This window comes from Oncorhynchus nerka, linkage group LG10 (assembly GCF_034236695.1).
Source record: "Oncorhynchus nerka isolate Pitt River linkage group LG10, Oner_Uvic_2.0, whole genome shotgun sequence".
Classification (NCBI taxonomy): Eukaryota; Metazoa; Chordata; class Actinopteri; order Salmoniformes; family Salmonidae; genus Oncorhynchus; species Oncorhynchus nerka.
This window is the reverse complement of record NC_088405.1, coordinates 76,685,420-76,705,920: the sequence shown is the minus strand read 5'-3', so window position 1 is coordinate 76,705,920 and position 20,501 is coordinate 76,685,420. Positions and strand designations below refer to the sequence as shown.

General features: G+C 43.2%; 1 protein-coding gene across 2 annotated transcripts in view; it reads right to left on the bottom strand.

The window, feature by feature from the left end:
* Positions 1-20,501, bottom strand: part of LOC115136013 (roundabout homolog 2-like) — a 122,235-nt gene that overhangs the window by 21,880 nt on the left and 79,854 nt on the right. For both annotated transcript variants that reach the window (XM_029671338.2, XM_065023755.1), the window contains exons 8-10: positions 17,436-17,607; positions 4,005-4,207; positions 774-855 (exon numbers count right to left, since the gene is read on the bottom strand). In XM_029671338.2, coding sequence (XP_029527198.2) covers positions 774-855; positions 4,005-4,207; positions 17,436-17,607 — 457 coding nt within the window. The remainder of the gene's footprint in view (positions 1-773; positions 856-4,004; positions 4,208-17,435; positions 17,608-20,501) is intronic.

The following is a 20,501-nucleotide window of genomic DNA, read 5'->3' as shown; positions in this document are numbered from 1 at the left end:
CTGTGTGTTTTGGGCTTTCGTGCCCTTGTGGATTGCGCAGATGATTACGGGTCTCGTCCCATGTGTTAATCATTGTGTGCATGTTTTATTTATTCAAGGTACTCCTAGTTTTTTTGTTTGGGTTTCTACCCTGTGTTTCTGTTACGTGTTTGTTTGGTCTTCGTCCCCATGCCTTTACATGGCACGCCGGAATTTGTGCTTCATTTTTGTATTTTATATTACGCATTCCTGCGTCTGTCTCCCAAATCATTGTTACCAACGTGACAGAATAATCGACCATTAAGGGAGACAGCGGGAATGGCCCATCCGACAATGCTGCGTCTGGTCCATCTGGCGTTGCTGCAACTTCGGCAGCTACAACTGGCCCGTCCGACGATGCTGCAACTAGTTTGTCCGGCGCCACTGCTACTGGTCCGTCCAATGCCGCCGCAACTTTGGCAGCAGCAACTGGCCCGTCCGACGCAACTTCAGCAGCTGCATCGGGTCCTGATCGACCTGCAATGCATTCCTGTGATTGTCCTCGATGCTGGTGTCGTTGCTCTGCTGTCACGGATCCCCCCGTGCCTTTACACGGCACGCAGTAATTTGTGCTTAGTAATAAAAACTATTACGCATTCCTGCGTCTGTCTCCCGATCCTTCATGCCAACGTGACAATGACATGGCAGAGGCAATCTAATACTGTAGGGAGGAGTTTATTACAGTAGATTTACCATTCACTGTGTCCGTGTGCATGCGTGTGTGTGCGCGCGTGTCTACGTGTGTGGGCATTTACCTTTAACAGTGAGTACACCGCTCCACATCGTTTCTCCGCTGGAGCTGGAAGCCACGCAGGTATAGGCTCCAGAGTCGGTTTCCTGGCAACAAGAGAGAGGGCCTAGTTAACATCAGTGTATATGCACAGAAGCACAATGCCTTTGCCTTTTCACATTCAGGTGTACTGGAGCAAATCTTTCCAGATAAGTCAACATGAACATCTACCTAGAATCTATGGGCTATCTGTAGTCTCCAAAGACTGTTAACTATGTATAACAATTCTGTGTATCTCCCCAAAGATACCCATATGTTTTATTGCTCTGATCTAATAAGTACTATTCTCATAATGGTTAATGGGGAACTATTCTATTTACAGTATGGTCTATTGGAACATAGTTGTTGGATATGTACATTTGCGCTCATATGGCCCCATGAACATTAATAAAGAGTAACATTACGCTTTGCTGTCAATGAAGTCTCCCATGTAGCTGTAACACTGGTAGCTAATCCCTTAATAGAGAAACCACAGTTCCTCAAAAAGGGTTTGGAGCATATGTGCTGTTATTTTAGTTTTCTTTACTATAGTACCTCTGGGCCTGTGCACATAAAGCGTCTCGGGTTAGAGTTTCTGATCTAGGATCAGGTCCCCACTGTCCATGTTATTGTATTCATTAAGATCTAAAAGGCAAAACTGATAATAGATCAGCATTCCTACAATGAAAGACTATAAATATGGGCCCTGATCCTTTGGTACCAATGTGAGAGTTTTAAGGGGCAATCTGCCATTGCTAGATACATTTTTGGACTTATAAATGTATTATATCTACCAATTGATTTTTAAAGAACACTAACTTATAAATGCCTCATAAGCTTAGTTCAACTGTTGTACCCCAACGTTTAAAGGAGGTTAAAGGACTGTTCACATTATGTAGACAATGGTATTGTGCTGGGCATAATGAACATGACATTGAAAAGAGGTGGAATATGTAACCAGAGGGGTCTGCAAACTTCTGCGGCTCATACAGCACTTCCTATTTCTGTGGCTCTGACTGTGCTGCATACTGAGCACTCAACAGTAAGCAGCAATACGGGCTGTGTGTTTGTGAGTGTGTGTGAGAGACTAAGTGTGGGTCATTAAAAATTCATTGGGAAGCTCAGAGCTAGACAGGGGCTAGAAATTGCTCACAACAGTGGAAGATGTAGAGACTTTAATTTGCAGACAAGGATCTAATGATGGTGACAGCTCACGGCCACCCGCTTGCAGGTTAGTGGGCTACACAATCACACAAACACAGATTTCAAACTAACAACTAGGTTTTCAGACCTTTTGGTTAATTTAAAACCATTCTTATTCAAAACAAAGCTAATTAATTATGCAAAGCACACTACAAAAACACAAAGCGAGACAACACAATGCAATCAATATAATGCAATGTGGTTGGTGCTTGGATGCCATCCACTACTTCTCTGTGTGTGTGTGTGTGTGTGTGTGTGTGGCTGGCCAGCTGCAGTGGCGATGGCATTACACAAGTCTAAGTGCCCTGTCTAAAAGCCCCAAGAGAGACAGGAGAGGTGACTCCAAGTCGAACAGTACATCACTCTTCCTTCTCTCTTCCTATAGGCCGGCTGACCCTGAACGGACCTGTATGGCAGCCAAGGATGTGGCTGTCTGTGGCGGCAGGTCCATGTTGGTGACTGGTGATTGGAGGAGAGCAGTGGGAAGGGGTAAATGGCCGGGCATCTAACTATTAATCATGGTTGGCAGCTTTGGGTGCTGCGCTAAACAGATTGTTAAAAATGTATGAAGGAGGCAAGAGTTTTTTTATTTTCTCCACATCCTCGCTGTTCTGATATCATCTCGAGTGCACTCTTTCTCTATATTGTAGCATCTTCCTTGACTTGTTCTGTTTCTCTCTCATCTCAATATCCTGTCTTTCTTTCTCATCTATTTTCTTTCCATCCCCCTCGTTCTTGCTCTGGTCCCGGGGTAATGGGCATCTCTTCAGTCACAGAGAGGAACAAACCGACCATCTGTCGGGTCCCCTGCCCTCTCTTCTCCACCCCACCCTCCTCTCTCACCTCTCCTACCTCCACCAGAAGTCAACTTCCTGTGCCCCACTCTGCTTTAGTTAAAAGATGAGCGCCCTGATAAAAGGGAAGGAGAGCAATTAAAAACAAACAGGGACAGTGTCCAAGTTTCAAAAAGATAGAATTGGCCATAAGTACAGTCCATCTAGTCGAGGCAAGTCGAGATGTGAGAAATTCTCTAATACAGTCATTAGAGGAAGTACCAAAGAGTGTTTTCTACATCTTGAGTGCATGAAAAATGTTTTGGTACATTGAGATGCTTGACTTAATCTTTTTTCTCTCTTGGTCTCTCCTTCTCGGCCTCTCTCAAAACCCCTACAAGGATTTAATTAAAGTCATGGCGATCGTTAATCACTCTGGGCCCAACAATCAATTAATTAACGCGTCAGCTGGTCCCGAAGCTCGCCACACACACACACAACCTGCGGGTTGCAGGTGCAGCCCGCAACCCCAGAGAGCTTTTGGTAGAATGTATATCATTATCCGTGCATATACAAACACTAACGATTGCACTCGTTCATTACCTTGGCGAGTATGCATCACCGCCAAGCTTTATGACGCCACAGAAACTCGACCACCAATCACTAAATCACTGACTCACCCATAAACCATAAAAAAGCCACTCTGCCAGTATTCCAATATTAATATCTGCCTCTCAATTAGATTGCATTAGATTGCTGAGTTGTGTTTTAGAGTGGACGGCTACTATGACCTGTATGACGCTCAATGAGTAAATACCCAATATATCAAATGGACAGGTTGCTTTGCCGTGGCATCTCAACACTGCTATGCCTATTGCTGTGACTGGCAGTGAGTCATAATAGTACAATGAATGAATTTAAGCTAAATACCATTAAGGCTGAGAAGTTGATTGGATTGCATTGGAAACAGCACTCAGTTGTGACTGCATGCGGTTGCTTAGTATCACCTAGGAGAATTAGCTCAGAAGATTGGCCATGATGAGACTTGGAGTGCAATTGAGAGGAAATGTGAAGCGTTTAATTTCATTTACTAATATCCAGGGAGTGATGGCATTTACGAAGGAGGATGGAAAGAGAATCAATGGGAACATTCTTGCAGCGTTCATGAGCATTATTGGGAACATTCTTTCTATGTTCTTAAGAATTATTGGGAACGTTCTATTTAAGTTATTTCCAGGTACCTGCAGGTTGGTGATCTGGAACATTCCGTTCTCCATCAGGCTGACACGCTCATCTCCCAGGATCCTCTGGCCATCCTTCTCCCATTGAATGCTGGGCAGAGGGTTGCCCATCACGTGGCACTGTAAATGGGCCGTGGAGCCCGGCTCCAGCGTTTGATTGGCCGGTCCTTGGCGGATGATGGGTGGGACTCGGTCGGAGGATGCTGTGTGGGGGAGGGAAGGAGAGAGAGATACGTTACGAGAGAGGGTAGTTGAGTGTGTTCTCTTGGAGGACCATCCTCCACCAACCAGCTACAGAATACAAACACATTGCTATATATTCATGAGATAGCTGTTTTAGAGATCATAGAAAAACTAATATACATAAATGAATCGTAATAGTTAATTAACGTAAAAGTTATGGCATGTTACGTTAATGTATCCTAAACATTTGCAGCATGGAGAAACCTTGAAGCCGCCAGTCATTCAGCCTTGTTAAAATACTCCAATCCAGGGGCCTCCCGAGTGGCACAGCGGTCTAAGGCACTGAATCGCGTCACTTTGATGCGTCACTTCAATCCCAGGCTGTGTCACAGCCGGCCGTACCCATGAGACGGCGCACAATTGTCAGTGTTAGGGGAGGGATTTCCTTGTCCCATTGCACTCTAGCGACTCCTTGTGGTGGGCCGGGCGCCTGTAAGGTCACTTCAGTCGTCAGCTGGTCTGTGATTTTTTTACTTTTTAATTTATTTTTATTTTTATTGAATATCCAAAACATACAATATACTTGCAGTGAAGCTGTTCAACAACTACACCATACCAGCCATCCAACAGACTCCCATTCAGAGTGACACACAGAAGCATCCAGGGTCAACGCCCTGCTCAAGGGCACGTCAACAGATCTCCCACAAGGCCAAAATAAACGGGGACGCCAACCCTCCACGATCCCCCCACAGTTCCCCATAGCTGTCCCTCAACCATCCGAGACCACTCCCACAGTCACCTCTCCCAATAAAAAAAATTAATTCCATTCCCCACCCCCAAGAACCCCCCAATGCACCAACAAACCAAGAAAATGAACTCATGAGAAAAAGAAATGGACAAAATAAAACAGAAAACAAGAATGCAAAAAAAACAAAGGACATCAAGGACAAACTAAAATCATAACAACAAGGCCAACTGTATATGTTTGAGTACATGTCTGGCACTATTTACATGTGTGTATTTGAATGAGAGTATGTGTATATGCATGTGTACAAACACCTGCACGGCATCAGCCTCAGGCAAACAGGCATTAGCTGTAAAAACACTGCCCCTCAGTGTCATTCAAACTTACTTTTTATTATGTTTTATTTTGACTTCATTTTTTATACTTTATCTTTGACCATCATACTATCAGACAGACATGTTTCCTCCGACACATTGGTGCGGCTGGATTTTGGGGTAAGTGAGCAGTGCGGCTTGGCAGGGTCGTAGAAAGCCCTTGTTGATACTAGCTAGATAGCCACATCCTTGCAGTCAGAGTGCAGTATAACTGCAGTACACTGTATTATAACTATAACTTTTTACTACAATAATTTTGCAGTTGAACTGCAGTTACAGTGCAGTATAACTGCAGGACCCCCTAACGGTGAATGATGAACTGGAAACTTGAAAGAGTCATGGTTCTATGAGCCTCTCGTTCACATGTCGTACACCATAGGGGGCTTATTGGAGCTGTCATTTTGACTGAGACTTGTAAATGTGTGATTTAAACAATGTACATTTGATAATTGCTAGGCAAACAAATATGAGGTCTAATTGTGGCTGCAACCGGACTAGATTGTGAACGACTCTTGGCGGAATGCATTGCTTGACTGCTGTGAGGCTGATAAGTAGCCTGATGACTCACACTAGCTAATGGTAATAACTAACCCTGCTTTTATAGCTAAGATGCCGAAAAGCTGTTGGGTTCCGTTTTGTTTGAACAATGGTAGGAGAAAACCACCAAATCAAGTTTCCTCAACTGGCCAAGGACCAGGTTAGACATAGTTTCAGGCTATACGCCGCGATGATGATGTAAATCTGTGGGCTCCGGTTACTCGATACATTTGTGTGTTCAAAGCACTTTATTCACAGTAAGTCGATGATTGGCTGAGATAATGAGTGGGCTGGACATGCAGAGAGATGAGTTCGGATTGGTCTGCCTTGTAGCACGCTTCTGTCTTTTTGAACTGGTCAGTATGTGTAGGTAATCCTGTCTAACCTGGCTAATTTTTGTATATATATCGTGTAGTAGAACTGCATACGTGTTGTTGCTCTCCACTTTCTGGAGGACCGAGTTTTGAAATCAGTGGAATTAGAGTATGATAGTTAAGGAGCCCTGTCTCCGTATTACATCTTCAAATTAAGGGCAACCATGGCATCCGTGACAGAGGGAGAGGGAGAAGTGTCCATCCATGTATACGGGTAAGAGAGTCTAGCTAGCTACATTTTCAGATATTACACGTTTCAAGTTAGTGTACTGTTAGCTCACTAGCTATTGTTACTTGGCTAGCTCGCTAGCTAACATTACGTGTATGAATAACCGTCAAATTTAAGAACGCTCAACACCCGTTGAATATGGCCGGTGTCAGTAAACGTTGGCAAAAAAGCGTAATTAAATTGTTGCCAGCAGCACAGTTGCAATCACCAACGCTCTGGATAACATAAAAACACCCTAACCAGCTCTGCTAGGGCGAGTAAAATGGTCTGAGTGAGCTGTTCTCTCATTTGTATCTGGAAATAGCTAGCAAGCTAGCCAACGCTGGCCAGTTAGCTTGGATGCTTGACTGCTATTGTTAGGTCAACTAGCTAACATTACGTGTATGATCTGTGTTGTAATATTATTAATTTCTCAGAGCCATTTACTTTGCTAGTTATAGCCTAATGTTAGCTAACTGACATTGAGATTGGTTGGTTAGCTACCTGCAGATTCATGCAAAGTAGTAATGTCATGAGTTGGGATTATGGTTCATTGTTTAGCTAGCTAGCTACATGTCTTAGCGAAAGATTCCACTATGCAGGTAACCATTACAATAGAATGTTAATGATGTCATTGTGACAACTGTTGATAGATATAGCTGGTAAATTTGCTCTGGCTTTTTACTCCGATTTCAGAGCACTCTCGTCTGAGTGTGCCAGAGTGCAGAATAACTGACGAATTTACCAACGCTCCACACCCGTTGAATATGGCCGGTGTCAGTAAACGTGGGCAAAAAAACGTAAATTGTTGCCAGCAGTCACCAGCGCTCTGGATAACATAAAAACAGCCTAATCAGCTCTACTAGGGCAGAGAAAATGGTCAGAGTGAGCTGTTCTCTCATTTGTGTCTGGAAGTAGCTAGCAAGCTAGCCAATGTTAGCCAGTTAGCCTGGGTGCTTGACTGCTGTTGTTAGGACAGAACGCTCGGATTAAAGAGATGGTTGGGGTTAAAGCTTAAGAGGGTGTGAACGATGCTGAATGGGTGTAGACAAAGAGGAGCTCTCCAATAGGTGTACCAAAACATTCAAAGGCCATTTTCTCAAAAGTTAGGTTTTCCAAGCAGAATTACTTTCCCATTGTTCCTCAACTGTAGTGTGTGACATACCATTTTCTAGCTCTGAGTCGCTACATTTATTCAATGTGAAAAAACACCATTTCAAATGTTGCTACATAAGACCGAATCGAGCTGATCGGTTACATTTACCAAAAAATCTTCATATTGCTTTCTCCCATTAGACAGCAATGTTATGGCTTAACATGCCAAAGTAGCACTGAATAATTAAATATTAATTTGTGTAGACCTGGAAAACTATTTTTGTGTCGAGCGGCGTGAGGGAGGCGGAGGACCATGAATAAGTCATTGACGAGTCAATTACTTTGGCATTTACCATTCCCCCTCCAATGCATCTAAAAGTCCTAATGGTAAAACCAAGGACGTTGGACTGCTGGGATTGTGTACAGTACATGCTGAAATTGGGTTTGAGATATTGGACTCCATTCCAAGAGGCAAAGGGGATACTTTTATGAAATAACATATTGGAAAGGAAACATAATAATTCACAACATACCACCAGGATTGTGGACACAATTCCTGCATTTGCCACATCACATATTATTTATTTTATTTATTTATTTAACCTTTATTTAACTAGGCAAGTCAGTTAAGAACAAATTCTTATTTACAATGATGGCCTACCAAAAGGCTAAAGGCCTCCTGCGGGGACGGGGGATAAAACATTTTTTTTAAACAAATATATATAAATATAGGACAAAACACACATCACGACAAGAGAGACAACACAACACCACATAAAGAGAGACCTAAGGACACATAGCAAGGCAGCAACACATGACAACACAGCATGGTAGAGACAACAATATTGTAGCAACACAACATGGTAGCAGCACAAAACATGGTACAAACATTATTGGGTACAGACAACAGTACAAAGGTCAAGAAGGTACAGACAACAATACATCACGCAAAGCAGCCACAACTGTCAGTAAGAGTGTCCATGATTGAGTCTTTGAATGAAGATATTGAGATAAAACTGTCCAGGTTGAGTGTTTGTTGCAGCTCGTTCCAGTCGCTAGCTGCAGCGAACTGGAAAGAGGAGCGACCCTGGGATGTATGTGCTTTCGGGACCTTTAACAGAATGTGACTGGCAGAACAGGTGTTGTATGTGGAGGATAAGGGCTGCAGTAGATATCTCAGATAGTGGGGGGCTAGGAGGGTTTTATAAATAAGCATCAATCAGTGGGTCTTGCGACGGGTATACAGAGATGACCAGTTTACAGAGGAGTTGGTACTGGTGTGGCATTGATACTATGTGGCTTTTTTTGTGTGCTAAATAGCCGTATGGCGTAAGTGGATACATGTCAATCTACCTTCATGGAGGCTGAAATATGGGAAGGAGGAGCGGAGTGTTTGTGTGCATGAGTGTTTATATGTGTGGGCCTGTGCCTGAATAGTGAACAGTGTCCACAGATGAACAGTATAATTATCGTTTTAATTGCATTGGCACTCTCTGCATTGACTCTTATTGAGTAATATAGAACATAAGTAGTACAGTATGCAGTTTACATCAATAGTGTACGCCTTGCCCCTTGGCACTAAATCCCATCCCTCCATAGACTGTCCATCCTGTAGTGAAGCACAGGCCCTGGCTATAGGCTCACTAAACCACCATTGCCCTGCAAACAGAAGCAAGCCAATGGACATATATGTGTCTGTCTATGCCAACTCTGTACGTCTGTGTGTACACCATCACGTAAACATTACTGTGTGTGTGCTGACATCTTACAGAACAACATACAGTTTCAACGTCACCTAAGTACCACTGTACCTCACTTTCAGTGTGTAGTCTATTGACATGAAGTCTGCTCAATGACATCTAGTCATATATCATTTTTTAAAGTTTTTTTAAATTGGGTGTTTTGATTGTACCCCAGCCAATGTCGCCAAAACAAATCATTAACACAAAATGTACCTCAAAATGTATATCAAAACTACAGACTTATTGTATCATCATGAGACAAATGTCTTTCTACAGGACCCAGAAATACATTTTTTATGCTGAAGCCATAGCTAGTGATATTGTTGGTTTATGAACTCAAACACCATGGCTGAACTATGACAAGGGGAAAATGTGAAAAAAATATTTACCATTGAGCTGTAAGCATAATGTACACTTAGGTTGTTGTCTGTATGCTAAGCTACGATATTCTAGCTAAGGTACAGTGCTTTGAGGCAAACACGGAGCACAAATGCATCTAAACAACAGTTTATCCCCTTCCCTATTTGGCACGGCGGGACGATGGGAGCATGTGTTCCCGGCGAAGTTCATTTGCAATAGCGCCATTCTGACTTGTGCTTTTTGACTACGTCTCGCGTTACCTCCTGCTGTTTGTTCATTTGGGGGACTGGGGGGGGCGACAATGTTTTATGTTTGATGGCTTTGAAGAATCTTTAATTGATTTGGGTTTAAACAATTGTGAAGGAAGTGATGGAGGGTGAGGGGGAGGCGGGGGTGGGGTGGGGGTTACTGGGGGTCTAGTCCATTGGCTAAAACAGCAGTCCATGACATATATCAGCATAAAAAATTATAATTAGGTAGTCGGAAATAGACTAATCCCAAATGGCACCCTTTTCCCTTTATAGTGCACTACATTTGACCTAGGGCTCTGCTCAAATGTAGTGCACTATAAAACAAATACAGTGCCATTTAGGATGCATCCAAAGTGTTAGATGGTAATGGGATATGAATGTGGGTTTGTACGAGGAAAGCCCTGGGTTGGGTTTAGGATATTGGTTATTGGCTGTGTGTGTGATAGTTGGATGGGGCCAGTGTCTCCTGACCCCTCCTGTCCCAGCCTCCAGTATTTATGCTGCAGTATTTTATGTGTCGGGGGGCTAGGGTCAGTTCGTTATATCTGGAGTATTTCTCCTGTCCTATTCGGTGTCCTGTGTGAATTTAAAGTGTGCTCTCTCTAATTCTCTCTTTCTCTCTTTCTTTCTCTCTCTCGGAGGACCTGAGCCCTAGGACCATGCCTCAGCACTACCTGACATGATGACTCCTTGCTGTCCCCAGTCCACCTGGCCGTGCTGCTGCTCCAGTTTCAACTGTTCTGCCTTATTATTATTGGACCATGCTGGTCATTTATGAACATTTAAACATCTTGGCCATGTTCTGTTATAATCTCCACCCGGCACAGCCAGAAGAGGACTGGCCACCCCACATAGCCTGGTTCCTCTCTAGGTTTCTTCCTAGGTTTTGGCCTTTCTAGGGAGTTTTTCCTAGCCACCGTGCTTCTACACCTGCATTGCTTGCTGTTTTGGGTTTTAGGCTGGGTTTCTGTACAGCACTTTGAGATATCAGCTGATGTACGAAGGGCTATATAAAGGAATTTGATTTGATTTGATAACCCCCTAGGGATCACTAACTCCAGGGAAACTCACGCTAGGTTTCTATCCTTACAGATTAGCTTTCATACACACACAAACTGGCACACACTCACTCACACAGGAATGTACAAGCACACACACACATGCACACACACACCAGTGGAGGCTGGTGGGAGGAGCTATAGGAGGATGGGCTAATTGTAATGGCTGGAATGGAATAAATGTAATGGTATCAAACACAAACATGTGGAAACCACGTTTGACTCGGTTCCATTAACTCCATTCCAGCCATTACAAGGAGCCCTCCAATAGCTCCTCCCATCAGCTCCTCCCATCTCTGACGCATACATACACATACACACACAAACAAACTGAAACACACACACACTAAGAAGCTGTGACGGTGCAAACAACTGTTTTGGAGGCCTCTGAATTTATGGGATGGTGGGAATCCATTCTTTAACGACAATGTTCAGGCAGGTGGGAGATTAAAATATGCCATGATTTCCTGATTTGTGTGTGTGTTTAGCATGTGGTTGTCTGTCCCAGACTTTTGTGTATGAACAAAATACAATATATATCACGTATATCAACATATACAATATATATCAATGTATATCATCCCTACAGGATTTCCTGGTGATTTCTTGGGATATTTGCATTAAAAAAATGCTCGTGTTCTTAGCAATTCTGACTAGGGTTGCAAAGGTACTGGTAATTTACCAAGTCCCGAGAATCTTCAGTAAATGTGTTAATTAACAAAAAATCTATGGCAATCTATTGTAAATTTGGTAATTTATACTCTAATAACTTTAACAAAAGAATATTCATATATAGTATTAATTTTTTATATCTGTGTCCATATTGTCCATGAGTTTCTAGTAGATAGACCACATGGTTAATGAGAAAATAGCCTAATTAATGAAACAATTAACTCTGCAACTCTTCCAAATATTGACTTTTATTCACAACTGCCACCAGTTTGACACCAAAACATTGACAACAAATACATATTGACGTGTAATAATAAAGGATTTTCCATGCTGGAAAACTCATATTAAACACCAAAGGTATTCACTAAATTGATGGTTTATAATTAGGATAATGCTTTTTTAGTTTATTTTAAAATCATCTTATTTAATTATGTAATATATTTTACATTGATAAGGCCACACAGAGGGCCAGAGCTAATTACAGACACCTGTAATAATCTAAAGTACCCAAAAGGGCCACTAGATGTCTTGTGATAGATTATAGAAAATCCTTGAAAGATACCAAAATTCTGGCAGTTTACTGGTAAACTTAGAAAGTTTGCAAACCTATATCTCCCTTTGCAACCATATACAGTATCTGACATTTTGCATGTTAATATGCCCTGATTTTGTCAAATTTGTCCTGAAAATGCTCTGACGAGGGAAAACGTTTGTTGACGTGTGGCTTGGTTGAACCATACAATCCTATAAAATGTGCAGTGATTGGTTGAAATTGTGAGCCCTCTTTTTGTACTGTGGTGATGGGTCAGTTTTATGTGATAATATTGATATGATTTGCCAACTCTGGTCTCTTGGCCCTCCCATCCCCTACGGGAGGGCACCTCCCGCTCGGCCCAGTCAAAGCTCTTCTCTGTCCTGGGACCCCAATGGAATCAGCTTCTCTCTGAAGCTAGGACAGCAGAGTCCCTGCCCATCTTCCAAAAAACACAACCCTAGCTCTTCAAAGAGTATCTTAAATAATCTCACAGTACCCACTCCTAACACTCGCACTTGACTCCCCGCCACTAGCACTGACTTTGCTGATAGCTACTTTATTGAGGAAAAATGTACTTACTATGACTGAGACATTTGGTTGTCCCACCTAGCTATCTTAAGATGAATGCACTTACTGAAAGTTGCCCTGGATAAGAGTTTCTGCTAAATTACAAAAATGTCAAATGTAAATGTAATGATTTGACTGCTTTATGCGGAAATAGTGCATTGATTGGTCAAATTTGCAAGGCCTTGCATAATATGCATGGATTTGTTGATTTTACCAAAAAACATGCGATCGCAGAATTGCGGAATCCTGGATGGACTGATATACAATAAGCTCCAAAAGTAGTGGGACAGTGACAAATGTTTTGTTATTTTGGCTCTGTACTCCAGCGCTTTGGATTTGAAATTATACAATAACAATAAGGTTATAGTGCGGACTGTCCGCTTTAATTTGAGGGTATTTTCATTCATATCGGGTGAACCGTTTAGAAATTACAGCACTTTTTGTACATAGTCCCCCCTATATTAATGGACCAAAGGTATTGGAACAAACTCACTTGTGTACTAAAATAGTAGAAAGTTTATTATTTGGTCCAATATTCCTAACACGCAATGATTATATCAAGCTTGTGACTCTACAAACTTGTTGGATGCATTTGATTTTTGTTTAAGGATGTGTTTCAGATTATTTTGTACCCAATAGATATGTATGGAAAGTTATCCATTGTCATTTTGAGGACACTTTTATGGTGAAAAAGAATATAATGTGTTTCTAAACATGTCTATAGTAATGTGGATGCTACTGTGATAACGGATGGTTCTAAATTAATCGTCAATAATGATGCACATATCATACCCCAAATACATGCTAACCTCTCACCATTACTATAACAGGGGAGGTTAGAATTTTTTATAAGGGGTAGGATATTTGTGCGTCTGTCACGGCTGTTGAAGGAAGTGGACCAAGGTGCAGCGTGGTGAGCGTAAATGTTATTTTATTATAAAAAATAAAGCCAACAAAACAACAAACGAGAAAACAACCGTGGCAGAACTTCCCACCACCACAAACTGACCAAGCAGCGTGTTCAGGAGGACTGGACATGGGAGGACATGCTAAATGACAAGGGATCCTGGACATGGGAGGAGATCCTGGCGGGAAAGGATCGCCTGCCGTGGGAGCAGCTGGAAGCAGAGAGCAAGGCGGAGGCAGCGAGAAAGAGGGCCCAGGATTACACAGGGTCACGGCTGGCACTAAAGACCGGGAGGCCACTCCCCAAATGTTTTTTGGGGTGGCACACGAGGAGATTGGCTGAGTCAGGTTGGAGACCTGAGCCAACTCCTCGTGCTTACCGTGGCGAACATCGTACTGGTCAGGCACTGTGTTATGCGGTGGAGCGCACGGTGTCTCCAGTACTCATTCTTAACCCGGTGCGCTACATTCCAGCTCCCTGCATCTGCTGGGCTAGGGTGAGCATCCAGCCAGAATGGGTTGTGCCAGCACTGCGCTCAAGACCGCCAGTGCGCCTCCACGGCCCAGTGTATCCGGTGCCTCTGCCAAGAACTAAGCCTCCTGTATGTCTCCCCAGCCTGGTGAGTCCTGTGCCTGCTCCCAGAGCCAGGCCTCATGTGTGTCTCTCCACTCCAGTGATCCATGGCAAGAAGCCTCCAGTGATGATCCATGGCACGAAGCCTCCAGTGATGATCCATGGCACGAAGCCTCCAGTGATGATCCATGGCACGAAGCCTCCAGTGATGATCCATGGCAAGAAGCCTCCAGTTATGATCCATGGCCCGAAGCCTCCAGTGATGATCCATGGCACGAAGCCTCCAGTGATGATCCATGGCACGAAGCCTCCAGTGATGATCCATGGCACGAAGCCTCCAGTGATACTGTCACGCCCTGACCTGAGAGATCCTTTTTATGTCTCTCTTTGATTTGGTCGGGGTGTGATTTGGGGTGGGTAATTCTATGTTCTATTATTTGTATTTCTATGTTTTGGCCGGTTAGGTTTCTCAATCAGGGACAGCTGTCTATCGTTGTCTCTGATTGAGAACCATACTTAGGTAACCCTTTTCCCACCTGTCTTTGTGGGAAGTTGACTTTGTTTATGGCACATAGCCTTTTGCTTCACGGTTGGTTTTGTAGTGTTTCTTGTTTTGTGTCTTTTTTAAATAAAATAATATGTACGTTCACAACGCTGCACCTTGGTCCAGTTCTTTCAACGGCCGTGACAGCGTCTGTAACTTTCTTACTCATCATTATTCCTTGATTCATTAAGGATTCATGGTAGCATCCACATCTGCACTTTAACCTCATAGTCATTGTATCATTTCAAATCTAAAGTGCTGGAGTACTGTACAGACCCCCCACCCCACCCTTCCGGACCCGATAGGCATACATTTTTTAATTATAGACACCTGTTCTGAATGGACCCGAGGACAACTAGACCCTTTCCGTATAGACATGGTTGGATCCAGACCCGGTCCGAGTGAGGAAAGCAACAGAAAGGAACATTTTTTCAGCTACTTTATTAACCAGAGCTGATAAAACTCGAGAGGAGGGAGAGAGGTGCCGCTCTAGAAGGCAGGGGAGAAGGGCCATACTGTGAGCGAGTGGCATGGGGAGGAGGGTGGGAGAGACAGCAGCAACTAACCAACTCGACTTGCTGCCATAGCTGCCAAAGGTTTTTATCATCAAAAATGATTATGCAGTACCTGTCTTGACTGCTTCAAACCAGGAGAAGGGGATTACTTAGTACATGTCTTGACTGCTTCAAACCAGGAGAAGCTAGTTAAGCTAGCTAACGTTAGCTAGCTAGGCTAACTGAGGCTGCAGTGCATGCACTTTCTCATCCTACTGTTAGAAACAACAACAACTCCATTCAGAATATTAAGTAGCAGCCTGACTCCCTTTTGGCTATTGGTCATTGTAGACTATCCTTTTCCTTTAACTGTTAATTCTGTCATTTTAATTCCATCTTCCATTGATTAGATACAGTCTCTCCTAACTTTTGCCACACATGTAGTGAGGCTCTATTTCTGTAGCCGATTGCCACTGATTATTTACAGTGCCTTTGGAAAGTATTCAGACCCCTTGACTTCTCCACATTTTGTTATGTTACAGCCTTATCCTAAAATAGAATAAATATATATATTTTTCAGCAATCTACACACAATACCCCATAACTATGAAGTTTAAAGAGGTTTTTAGAATGTTTTACAAACGTATTCAAAATAAAATAAAAACACATACCTTATTCACATAAGTATTGCTATGAGACTCGAAATTGAGCTCAGGTGTATCCTGTTTCCATTGATCATCCTTGAGATGTTTCTACAACTTGATTGGAGCCCACCTGTGGTATGATTTGGAAAGGCACACACCTGTCTATATAGGTCCCACAGTTGACAGTGCATGTCAGAGCAAAAACCAAGCCATGAGGTCGAAGGAATTGTCCGAAGAGCTCCGAGACAGGATTATGTCGAGGCACAGATCTGGAGAAGGGTACCAAATAAATTCTGCAGCATTGAAGGTCCCCAGGAACACAGTGGCCTCCATCATTCTTAAATGGTTTGAGAAGTTTGGAGGCTTAAGAAGTTTGGAACCACCAAGACTCTTACTAGAGCTGGCCGCTCAACCAAACCGAGCAATCAGGGGCTAAGGGCTTGGTCAGGGAGGTGACTAAGAACCCGATGGTCACTCTGACAGAGCTCTAGAGTTCCTCTGTGGAGATGGAAGAACCTTCCAGAAGGACAACTATCCCTGCAGCACTCCACCAAAACCTGTCTCAGAGCGCTCAGGACTTCAGACTGGGGTGAAGGTTCCCCTTCCAACAGGACAATGACCCTAAGCATACAGCCAAGACAATGGAGGAGTGGCTTCGGGACAAGTCTCTGATTGTCCTTGAGCAGCCCAGCCAGAGCCTGGACTTGAACCCAATCGAACATCTCTGGAGAGACCTGAAAATAGCTGTGCAGCAACGCTCCCCATCCAACCTGAGAGAGCTTGAGAGGATCTGCAGAGCGGAATGGGAGAAACTTCCCAAATACAGGTGTGCAAAACTTGTAGCGTCATACCCAAAAAGACTCAATGATGTAATCGCTGCCAAAGGTGCTTCAACAAAGTACTGAGTAAAGGGTCTGAGTACTTGTGTACATGTGAAATATCAGTTTTAAATTAGCAAAAAAATTCAAAAAAACTGTTTTTGCTTTGTCATTATAGGGTTAGGGTTAGGGCTAGAATATGGCTATAACAAAACGTGGAAAATTCAAGGCATCAGAATACTTCCCGAAGGAACTCTATGATTGGCAAACAACAAGCTACACACGCCACGCTCTTCTCTCTTGAAAAGCAAGAGCAGCTGCATAAATTATAAAATGTCTCTCTCTGTCTCTATTGCAGAAATCGCATTCAGACCTGTACATTCCAGGCAAGTCAGTTAAAATTACACACACCCGAGACAATCATATCAGATCCAACTGAGACCCGTGACATTATTTAGAGATTTTTATTTAACCTTTATTTAACTAGTCAAGTCAGTTAAGAACATATTCTTAACTGGAACAGTGGGTTAACTGCCTTGTTCAGGGGCAGAATGACAGATTTTTACCTTGTCAGCTCTGGGATTCAATCCAGCAACCTTTTGGTTATTGGCCCAACGCTTTAAGCACTAGGCTACTTGCCGCCCCACGGGAATATGTGGATTCGGACCCGCTTGTGTCCCAGATCAGGTCTCGGGTATATGTGGATCTGTGAAGCCCTCTAGAGTTTGTGTTCCTCCCACAGACACTCACCACTCTCGACCTCCAGCAGGGCCTTGGTGAGGATGCTCCCAGCTACAGAGATAGCCTGACAGATGTAGTATCCCGAGTCCTCACTGTGGACGTCTGTGATGGTCAGCTCCCCGCTCAGAGACACAGAGAACCGTCCCGACTGGGCAGCTTCCTGGATGGGGAACAGCAGGATCTGGGGGGGCAGGAAATGACACAACACACTGTCACATAACAAGTAGGCTGAAACCAGTCAGCACAGGGGGACAAAACATTACATCAACTGTTGTCACACAATAGGTAAAGCATATCACAACACCACATTATTATGAATGTTAATTAACCACCCTGATAGAAATTGGCTGTGTAAAACTGAATAGTATTTTGCGAGTGGAATTTTGAAAGTGTAAAGCAGTGGATACACTTAAGATAATTCAGCCACATGTGAGAGAGAGAGAGAGAGAGAGAGAGAGAGAGAGAGAGAGAGAGAGAGAGAGAGAAAATGCCTGTGTGTGCATGCATGGCTGTTTGCTAAATGCATGCAGTGTATGTATGTGTGTGTGGTGTTCGTCACCTCTAATGTGTATTTTGGGGGGTTGCAGGGGTGCGGTGCTCATTGACTCTGTCCTCTAAGAGGCTTAAAGCTGGTTGGTGGACAGCCCATGGCTAGAGGTAAAAGATGAAGGGATAATCGTGTGTGCGTGAGAGGCAGAGAAAGAGTGAAAAAGGGAGAGGGCCACAGTCGCGTTTAGTGATAGAGAGAGGGAGGACACAGGCACAGAGGGATTGAGGGAGGGATAGAGGGAGAAAATGGGCACAGAGGGACAGTGGGAGGGAAAAATAGAGGGAAAGGGCAAAGAAGGAAGAAAGAGAGGGCCACAGGGGCACAGAGGGAGGGAAAGAGGGAGGAGAGGGGCGCAGAGGGATAGACGAAGGTATAGTGGGAATAGTTAGTTAAACCAAAGAGAAGCCCTCTGTTGTGCTATTTAGAGCCAGGCAGTTTGGTGTTATCTAACAGCCATGGCAGGGCTACAAATGGGTTCTCTCTCTCTCTCTCTGCACCTCCTACTCTCACATACAATCCTTTGCTCTCTACATCAACTTCTCATTCCTCTCCCCTCTTTTACATTAGCATCTATCCATTTCTATCTTCCCTTTTCGGTTTCTACCTCTCCCTCTACCCACTATACCAACCACTCTCTCCCTCTATCCACCTTCTCTTCATATCTCTCTCTCCATCACCCCCCTCCCTCCTTCTGTTCCTGAGAGTGGTGCTACAGGCTCCCACGCACACACTCCCATCAAGCCTTACAGCATGTTGCCGCAGACTGTGATGCATCACAGAGTTCTCTGTATTCTCACAGTGACTCGCAGACACATACACACACTTATTTTCTATCTTGCTTAAAGAGCCTGTGTACTCCTGGTGAGATCTGCTCTAAAATGAGAAGTATATTGCACATTTACACCATAGACTAACACCAGGGTTCACCTCCCACTGCCTCAAAATGTGTGTGTGCACTTGAGCGCATGTGCGTGTGAGGACAAATTACTAAAGAGGGAGCCAGAGATCGATATAACCTAACCAGAAGGAAAAAAACTGTTTCCGATCCTCCTCCTCCTGCTGCCCGCTGCTTTGCAGATTCTGCCTTTAAACTCCTGAAGTTCCAGTAATAGGCTACACCAGTGGTCGGCATCCTTTTCCATTTGGAGTGCCAAGTTATCGTACCATTTCTACTGATCTGCATGACAGTTATGATTTTCATATGCACATTTTCATGGAACGGTTTCATTTTATTTATAAAAAGGTCTTCCTATCTCAAAGTCAATGTCATGTGGTTAATCAAAACTATCTAGATGAAAATGATACAAATCTAAAAGTAACTTCTATTGCCATTGCCAATGGGTAAAAATAGCCTACATAAAGCCAATAAAAATAAACATTGCAGCCCGCAGGTAGAAAATATCCTGATAAAAATAAAAATACTATAAACCACATTGGCTATGCATGGCCTGTCTGTAAGTAACTTGAAACATTGTATCAACCATTAACCTGGTCAGCCAGAAGCTGGTGCTAACAAACTTGCAACATTGTATCAAATATTCTGGGCCCTCAGAGTTTCCTGTGCCAATGAGCTCCAGACAGACAGACACCGCTGTAGACTTTTTGTGCAAGGGATAAGACGTAATCAGGTAGGCCTATTTTATGACGTTTCCAGCCGACCAGAGCATGACATTTCTTTCCGTTTCATGCTGAGTGGTTATCGAAAGGGAGGGAGCTGGAAATATTTTTCAAATAGGCGACGTTGAGGATCTATTGACAATCTCAATGGATGTGAAAAATACTGTTTACTTACTGTTTGAGTCAAAGAAAAATGAGTTTGAGAATCTACACAGTGACGGTGAGTTAAGACAATGAGAAATGGTATCAGATCCCCAAATGGGCACATTTATAAGCCTACATTTGCTCACAGGCCAGGTAGCCTAGGCCTAGTTCTATACGTAATTAAGTGTGTCCTTACTCAAGATTGACAGGAGCACTCCAAACAAAAGACAATGAATAAATTGACAACTTGTAAATGGAATGAAATAAACATGTGTAGCTTAGGTTGTGCGCTCTACAAACAACGTGTCCACTACTACATAGACAACAGTAAGACTGTAATGCATTCAATATATCATTATTATTAACGGAAAATACCGTAACCAAACAAATGTAGATTAGAAGTTATGGGAATTAAAGGTAAATGTACTGCTGGTGATACTGGTGTTGTAAGGGGCTTATTGCAGTTGTATTCCAGCCACTAGGGAGTACTCAGGTGAATCCCATGGGAAATAAAGCAAAACAGTTTATGTTAACTGGGGGAGAGGAATAAAAACTTTTTTTTTTAAATAAATGCTGTTACATCGTGTTGACATGATCAAGTAAACAGTACCTTTTGCGCTGGAGTTTACATTATAAGCGCATAGAAAGGATAACACATGTGTTACTTTCTATGAGCTTATAATATACACTACCGTTCAAAAGTTGGGCTCACTTAGACATTTCCTTGTTTTTGAAAGAAAAGCACATTTGATCAACATACAATT